We start from the raw sequence: 9,488 nt of genomic DNA on the forward strand, positions 1-9,488 counted from the left end.
TTATTATTAATTTATTATTATACTTATGGCATGTAGTTTTGCTTTTCATTGTTTTTGACTAAATAATTCTGTTACTATTTATAGTTTAACATTTTGTTATTTTTTATTATTATTTAAATTTATTTATTTGTAAGGTGATTAGTTGAGGTCTTATTATTATGGGTTGTTTAGTGAGAGGGTTTCTCCTGCTGCTGCTGAGGGGTTCTCCCGCTTTTATCTTTATTTCCTTTTCCTGAGTGCAAAGAGTGCGGGCTTTTACCCTTTTCTGCAAGATTTGTTTAAGATCGAACCTGGAGCCCTCACGTCTTCCAGATCAGGTGCTTGCTAGGGTTCTGAATACGTGTTTTATCTAAAGATTGATGCGAGAGCAGGGTGTGCAACTTGAACCCTCGCGCTTTGGGTTGACCGTGGACGGGTTTTTAGATCTATAGGGTTTCTAATTTATTTTCTGAAACTGTCGTCGCAGCAACCCTCTATTTACAGGAGGCAGATCCTGCTATGTCGTTTGCTTGCTGCGAAAGAAATCGAACTTTCGACGGTTAGGTGCGAGAGATTTTTGCAAATCAAATTTCTTTTTCTTTAAATCGCATTCTTCTGCAGGGCTTTTTCATTCTTTCGTAGGGGCATACATAAGCTTGGGAATCATCGATCGGCCTTGATCTAGATGGCTCCCAACTTCGTGAAGATCGTTGTTGGCTCAATTCCGTCAACCTTTGGGGGGCAAGCTCCTACCCATATCGTCAGTGAAGCCCCAGCTCCCACTGTCCAGGTGGTCCAAGCCTCACATGATGAGACTTTGAAGTTTTCTGAAAGTGCCTTAATTTGCCGGTTCAATGGTTTTTGGCCGCGGCTGACAACTCTCCACAATTGGATCTCAGAGGTATGGAACCCTATCATTTCTGATGAAATTAATATCTACCTCTGTGCTAGATGTTTCTTTATAGTAGATTTTGAAAACCCTGAATGCAGACAATGCATTCTAGATTCCAGCCCTTGGTTTTGGGAAAACTGAGGCCTATTCATGAAGCCATGGAACCCATCATTCGATCCCTCAACAACAGTCATAACCTTAGCACCAGTTTGGGTGAGATTGCCAAACCTACCCTTGCATCTCTGGAATTTCTCCTTGCTAAAAGCCATTGGAAATGCAATTGGGAAATTTTACTGCAGGTGCCCAAAAACAAAGGAATATGCTAGAACCACCTACGCACGCATCTGTGTGGAAATGGATTTTAGTGCCGGATTCCCAGCTGAAATAAACCTAACAAATAAAGACTATGTGTGGAACCGGAAACTCGATCATGAAAGTGTCCTCTTCGGAGGTCGACCCTGCTTTGAGACAGGCCATCTAGCCAAAAATTGCCCAAAAGCCTTCAAAAAAAATTCTGCTAGAAAGAATCACCACAGATCTACATGGTGGGAAGGAGCACAAAAAAAACATTACACTGTCATCAAAGAAGAATACTCTCTAGAAAACTTTGAATCGCAAGAAATCGGGCAAAAAAAAAACAACTCTCAAGACAAGCAAGGGGAAAAGCCCCGCCCAACAACAAAAAAGTGAACTCGACAACCCCTCAAGCATCAACAGTTATGAGGATTCGAATACCGCACAAAATAAATCTTCATTTAACAACAAAGCAGATCTCCCAAACCAAACTTCATCTCCGACTATCTTCAAAAGGACGAACACAACAGATCGCGAAGTTAAGACACTAATATCCCAAGAACCAAAAGAGATGAAGGAGATGCAAGATAAAGGAAGTTAGAAGACCGTAGAGAAAAAAAGGAAAGCTATAGCACCAATCTCGCCAAGAAAGACTAGAAGCCAAACAATTAAGAACTAAGAAAATTATAGGTCCGATAGACCTAAGAAAAGACGAGAAGCCAAACAATTAAGAACTAAGAAAATTATAGGTCCGATAGACCTAAGAAAATTATAGGTCCAATAGACCAATTTGGTCTTAGTGGATGTTAACCACCACCACAATCATCATCATCATTACTTTCTTTTTTATTAGTTACTAATTTTTTGTTTTTAATTTTATTTCCTTCTTATTCAACTTTTTGGTTTTTATTTTTTTCCCCTTTTCCTATTATTTCCATTTTCATGAATTATAATTTTAAGTCAATAATTTCAATTTAAAATGACTTATTACTATATTAAAACCATAATTTAATAAATTTAATTATAAACAATATTAACAATATAAACAATATTAATTAATCATATTTCTTAATTTTTGGTGATAGACTTTTATTTTTATAATGAAAATTTTATTTTTATTATTTTTTAATTTAATTACACTATTGAATTTAAACTGTAATTACTAACTATTATATAATTTATATTAATATTCCAAAAAATTACAAGTTTTTCACATTTTTTAAAATATCACCATTATTAATATTTTAAAAAGGCAATATTTTGAAAAGTGTCACCTTATACTTCGAAAAAATAATTAATAAATTACCAATTTCATTATTAATATTTTGAAAAGAGTGCAAATTTCCACATTACAAGGTTGGTAGTTGAAGGTTCTGCCAAACCATTTCTAAGTAGTGTAGGTAGAAAACCTGTATAAACCCAGAATGCCACCAATATCATGTAAAGCAAGTTACAATGAGATAAAACTGGGTAGAAATGAATTACACTAGTAAGGCTGGAGCTCCTCCAAACTAATTTCAGAACCATAAACTTTTTTTTCAAAAAGTCCCTAAAATTTTCATTGCCAGGCAAGGTTAATTTTAAGGATCTGTGTTTCCGGAAGCATTTTCACAGGTTTTTTTTATGTGATCTCAGATTTTTGTGATTCATATTAATTTTTGTAATTTACTTTTGGATAGATCAATTTTTCAATTTAGTTAAGATAAACCTTATTAAAAAGTTCAAAACCTTTTTTTTTCAGAGAAAAAATTCTTCCTAGTATTATATTGAGTCAATATAAAAATTACATAAGATACAACAAGGATCAAAAACTAGCCACCTTGCCAGCACATGAAAACAAAGTTCGAAAAACAACTCTGTTAAGAAATATGGCACAGCCTAATTAATAGAGAAAATACCTTTTAATTGGTAATCTTCTGATAATTTTGTCAAATCTTTTTCTAATCCATTTTAATCAAAATTAAATAGAAATTTTTAAAAATCAACTTAAATTGTTTAAAAAACCAATTCATTTGCCAACCAATTCATTTGCCAATTAAACTAAGTTGACTAATAATCATAGGGAGAAAGATAATATCACTGTATTGCATTTACATTATTCTGGCAGAAAGGAACTACCCCATTTCCAACACAGCAGGTTTTAAAGAAAACTGCCAGGGAAAGCATTTACAGACAGAACTAACTTCACAACGCTTAATATACAGAAGGCCTCAAATGCCTCATGGCTCAGATCAAAATATCTACACACAAAACCTTCTCAAAACTCAGATGAGTGTCAGAGTCTTCTCAGAGCGAGCGAACTCCAGCGTTCATGCCGAGCGGCGACGGGAAAGTCGGCCTCGAATACTCAAAGAACATGTCCTTCATCTGCGACGCGATCGGGAAAAACACAAACCTGTCCTTCGGATTCACGCCCTCCATTAAATCCTCACCAAGATGCTCATCTTCTTCGCGGATTCTCATAACCTGGATGTGAACAGCGCGGGCTTTCTTGACAGAAACCTGCCCCTGTCTATTGACGGTGAATCCGCCGTCACCAGAACCAGAAATATTGACACTCATTTTCACCAGAGGCTCGGGCTTCAGGACCGATCTGTTATCCATCGCTAGTCTAGAGGTCTGAGAATCGAAACTCGCAGCATCCGCCATTAACGAACCCGAATACTTCACGTCAAATGACGGACAAAAATCCGTCATTAATTTCCCAATTTCTATTACCTCAGAAACGCTCCAGCTCAAGCCGGAGTGCATGTAGATTTGAGAAGCTGAGGCGGCAACAATTTATAGACCCACTTGCGCGCTGTTCAAAATTTCTGTCCCCAGTTGCTTGCCCCACACGCCAAGGATGCCTCACGGATCTGACGTGGCAACAGCGTTTTCAGCCACGTGTAATCCTACGCGGAGAGGATTTTCATTCGAAATTTGAAAAAAAAAAAAAAAGTTAGGTATATCTGATGCCGCGATCCTCTATCGGATAACGACCAAATTTGAACCTAACGCCCGTTACCGCCCATTTGTCGCGACGTTCACGGCAACCAATGAAATTCACGTGCATATTCGACCGTTGAAATGCAGTTTTCTGTCAACGAACTATGCGAATTAAATCTTTACACGTGTACTCCAAAAGATAACACCCCGTGACACGCATGCTCACTCATCCACGTGGCACTATGTCAACGTTACTACACTAGTAGGACGAACAACAAATCATCCAATTTACAATTTACAATAGCAGGACCCACAACACATCCATAAAAATGTTTTCTTATATGTGGTGTTTGGAATCCATTTGCAATGGTTTTATCTGTTTTCAAATTTCTAGAGGAGTTGTTTATAATGCGATTTTTTGGAGATTCCGGTGAAGGAATCCGTCGGAATAAATTGAGGTTAAATATTGATTTGTATTATTTAAAATGGTTTTTTAATTGCATATTTGGATTCAGCACCCTGAAAAACCCTTGGGATGCTTTGATTGTGCAGAAATTAGCTATGAAACTTGCGATTCCAATAAATTGGTGCCCGATTTTGACCGGAAAAACCCGCCGGAAAAGCTTCCAAAAAGTCTCCTTAAAGACAACTGCATTTCTGGAGGCCTCATCCATATGCCTGTAGTGTAGGAGGATACAAGCAATATGAAAGCAAATCCCATCACCAACTTCGGTCTCTAGAGTTTTGGTGTTTGGAATCGATTTGCAAAACAATACGAGCAATATGAAAACAAGTCCCATCACTAATTCTAAGAATTTTAGTGTTTAGAATCGATTTGCAATAGTCCGATCCATATTCTCGTCATAAAAGAAAAATTTACATTGCAAACTAAATAAATATCTTATAATGGTAAATTTTACAGTAAACAAGTGCAGTACGCATGTGAACCTAACGTGTGCCATGTGCTATTAATTTATTTTTATTATATAACTATAACAACCCCCTAGTGAGAATATCAAATTTTTTAATATTTTTAACTATAGAAGCTTCTGGATAGTAAAGTTTTTTGTAGAGAAATATCTACTTATCGAAATATGTAGATTAGTCTGAAGTGTTATCCACGCAAAAAGGAAAAAGTAGAAATAGAAATATTTGTTTAGAAGCTGACCAAACCCACCTAGTGAGTAGGTATGCTACCTACCAAGGTGAGGTGGGTTGTGTGGAGTGTGGATTACATAGGGTGTGTATAAGATTCTCAAATTGACAAGTTACTATCTCTATAATTAATTGCTTTTCTTTATGGCTTTTATGTCACCAACCTTATTATAGGCCCTCAATTTTTGGGGACTTATATTTGTTGCCAACTTCTTCAAGTTGATGGTATAATTGCTTTTTTTTTTTTTAATGGCTTTTATGTCACCAACCTTATTTTGGGGGTTTATAGTTGCCATCAACTTTCTTTGGTAGTTTAAGTCAGAAATTACAGATGTAGTTGGAAAATATAGATAATGCTAAATTATATTTTCACTTATTTCACATTTATAGGTTATAAGTTTTTAACTCAAATTTGTATAAGGAAATTTGATATATACAAAATTATTATAAAGTGAAAAGAAATACAAAAATAAAAATGAAATAGAAAAATATTAAACAAAATATATCTACATTATATTTGACTAGGAAACAACTATATTGGACCGGGCAATTTGACTAAACGGCTAAATTTGATTGGTCAACTCGGATTAATGTTATTGTTATATTCATTACCAACATTTGAATAAAAGTAAATTTTGTAAAATAGTTGTTACTATTATAATTAAATAAATAAAAGGTTAGTAAATTAACATGGAGGTTGTTTTTTTTTTTACACCACCAAACATCACTCATTAATAACCTAAAAATAGCTAATATGGAATACTAATAAAAAACATTACATCAATAATATGTAGATATATGTAAATAAATGCATTCTGAATTTAGTGTAAATATATAAATAAATAGTTAATAAGTGATTATGCAAGATAGTTTCTTTTATTATTAATATCATAGACAGAAATTGTAAGAAATAGAACTATAAAAAACAAAGTCAAGGATATAATAAGGATTAATATATATACACACACACACACACACTAATATGGAGTACTAAATCAAAACCTAAAATCTTTAATATAATATGGAATAAAATGTAAATATATACTTTCCGAATAAATAGTTAATTAATAGAACCTTAAACCTATTAAAATACAAAAAAAAAGAAAAGAAGAAGAAGATATATATAAATATATTTGGAGGGAGTGAAGGAAAATAGAGAGACGAGAAGGAAAAAAGGACAATGATCAAACAACAGGGGACTAGGGGGGAAGAGGGAGGGAAAAAAACAAGGAAGCGGCTAGGAGGAGAGGGCAGGTATCCAACAACTACTAATTTTCCAGTCGTCATCTCTATTGAGGTTTCTTAGCCTTTTTTCGATTTCTATGGCTTCCCTAAATTTCCGGTGATGGAAATGTGCCACCTTGGCAATAACATGGGTCTCCTCAATGCATACATGGTGCTTCGTCTTCTCTGCATGTTCATACAGGGCAGAAGATCGGGTTCTCCTATGTTTTATGTTGGTTGAGTGTTCATTAATCCTTTGATTAATAGAGCGACCCGTCTCACCAACATATGGGGTCCCACATGAACATGGAATAACATAGACACCTTTCATGTCCTTGGGCCAACTGGGTCTTTAACTGATCTAAGGGAGCTACGGATGGTGTTAAGGGGTCTAAAGGTGGAGGGAACATTATGCTTCCTGAGAATTCTAGCAATCTTATCAGTCGTCCCTTGGATGTAAGAGAGATGAACCCCTGAGACTTGCTCTTTAGGGTCTCTCTTGACCACTGAATACTTGTTGGCTTTGAGGAAAGCTCATCTCCTTAATGTTTTTGCTAATAACGGTTATAGATCTGTACAAAATTTTGTCTCAGGTTAGTCACGTACATACGCGGACCTACTTCTAGGTAGTCGTGTATATATTCTATGAAGTGTTTCCAGTATGTTCATATCTATATGCGGGTGTTATGTATGGTAAGCATGTACATACACCGTAATGCTTTGTGGAAGTTGTGTATATATACTAGGGTTTTGCAGTATGGCTTATTGATGACATTTGATAAGTTATGTTTTGTTTATTTTTTTCCGTCCGTGACGTCTCTATCATGATAATATGTGTTTGGCAATATTGATTGAGTTAAATTGGTTATGGAATGGAATGTTGATTAGTGATGATGCTACAATGTGGTGATCTGTAATTGGATTAATGATCTGTAATTGATTTAGTACATGATTCAATGCTTGTTTTAGTAATGCAATAATTCAGATTCAGTTGTTAGTGATTTGAGATTTGTACACAAGTCTTATACAGAGGAAGTGAGTATAGACATGAGTGTTCTTCAGAACAATAACATATACATTATGATGTATGTTTGATCAGGGTTTGCAAGAACAACACTTTGTTTCCGTGATGATGAACAATATATGGTTTGGTATGTTGATGAATGGTTGTGCATTGGTATGATCTGATGGTTTATATATGATATGGAATAGTTTGATCTAGTTCCAATGGTTGATTGAGATTTAGTGATTAGTTTGATGGTAATACATTGATTTAGTTGGTTCAGTGTTTGGTTTCAGAAATTAGTTTGATATTGAGCTTAATGATGGATATGGGTCCAGTTTGGAAATATGATGAAAGGTGGCCTATAGGTTTTATGTTTTGAGTCAGGTGGATCCAGTATGAAATATTATGAAACATGGTCCACAAGAGGTGCTGAGGGTTGGAGCCTTTAGTGAGGGAGTAAGAGCTTCCTTCCAATGGTAGGTGGTAAATTTGTTTAGGGGGTAGGTTCTCCCTTCTAGTAGGAGTTGGTAAACGAGATCTAGGGGTTGGAGCTCCCTTCCAGTGGGTGCTTACCTGATGTGCTTACCTGATGGAGCTTGTGTCAATACAATAATGTAATGAATTTTTCTTAATAATAAAAGGAATATAGAGATGGAAACAATGATGGTTTTCTCCTATATTGGGTTTTCTTCCTAAAATCTTGGTGTTCATTGTGTGTTGCTATGTTTCCTGTGCATTGATGATCTATCTTCTCTCTACTGCTCATGGTTTCTGCTTAATGAATGAATAATGAAGTAATGATGCACTGGTTAAGGAGGAATAATTAATGAAATAAATGCTAAATTAGTTATCTGGATATATGCAGTTTGCATTTACGACAGTCACGTACATACCTTTCTTTCTTGAATGACAGTAGTGTACATAAATCATAATAAGAATTTGAAAAGTCAAAGTGTGTTTAAAATACTGATTCACACAACCCCCCCCGCCCCCCACCTTTCAGTATTTTTCCCAACAATTGGTATCATATCAGGTCCCTTAGAAGAAGCTCGACCACTTAAAGGGAGATCTATCAAGATGGGTAGTCAAGAAGGAGTATTTTCTATTAAACCACCTTTGTTTAGTGGAACTAAATTTGTATTTTGGAAAGTCAGAATGAGAACATTTTTCCAGGCACTTGGAGAAGATGTAAGGGAAATTGTTTAAGGTGGATGTCAGTATCTAGCCTCTATTCCCACAGATACCGTAGGGAAGAAACAATATGAAAACAATGCAAAGAATGTAATTTCCATCTTGGGAAGTTTGGCCGAGTCTGAATTCGTGAAAGTCATGCAGCTGAACACGCAAAGGCAATGTTGGATAAGCTTATCCAGAGTTATGAAGGTGACACCAAGGTAAAAAGTGCTAAACTTCAAATGCTTAGAATTAGGTATGAGACCCTTAAAATGCATGACGATGAAATTATTGTGGGATTTTTTATCAGAGTAGATGAGGTTGTTAACTCAATGAAAAATCTTGGTGAGGAAATAAAAGATGCTACTGTTGTTGAAAATATTTTGAGATCACTAACTCCAAAGTTTGATTCCAAAGTCTTCGGCATTGAAGAAATGCAGGATTTGAAGAGTCTTACTCTTGAACAACTCCATGGGATCTTGACAGATTTTGAGATGAGAAAAGGGGGTCCATTAAATATCAGAGAAGAAGTCTTTAAAGCCACTCATAAAGGAAAATAAAAAGAAAACCTTAAAGATACAAGCTACATTTCAGATGAAGAAGAAGCGAATTTCGTGAGAAAGTTACAGATAGGAATTGGTAGGTTTAAAGGTAAGCTTCCTTTTAAATACTTTGCCAATGAAAGAGTAGGTCATTATGCTACTAAATGTCCTTATAAAGTTAATCATGAGAAAGGGAAGACTGTTCCAAAGAAGAATATTAGAAGAAGTTTTAATAGCAAGAAAAGTTTTTTTCCCAAGAGAAAAGCGCAATATTCAAAACATTCATAGTTCAATA

The 9,488-nt window shown here is 35.3% G+C and overlaps 1 protein-coding gene across 1 annotated transcript; it reads right to left on the bottom strand.

The window, feature by feature from the left end:
• Positions 1-3,224: 3,224 nt before the first annotated feature.
• LOC149164252 (uncharacterized) lies at positions 3,225-3,927 on the bottom strand. Its single transcript, XM_089432002.1, has one exon. The coding sequence runs from the start codon at positions 3,914-3,916 to the stop codon at positions 3,452-3,454; it is 465 nt and encodes a 154-aa protein (XP_089288128.1). The 5' UTR covers positions 3,917-3,927; the 3' UTR covers positions 3,225-3,451.
• Positions 3,928-9,488: the final 5,561 nt, after the last annotated feature.

The sequence above is a fragment of the Pinus tabuliformis genome, chromosome 5_1, assembly GCF_031772625.1.
Source record: "Pinus tabuliformis cultivar Carrire ecotype Pingquan chromosome 5_1, CPIR1, whole genome shotgun sequence".
NCBI lineage: Eukaryota > Viridiplantae > Streptophyta > Pinopsida > Pinales > Pinaceae > Pinus > Pinus tabuliformis.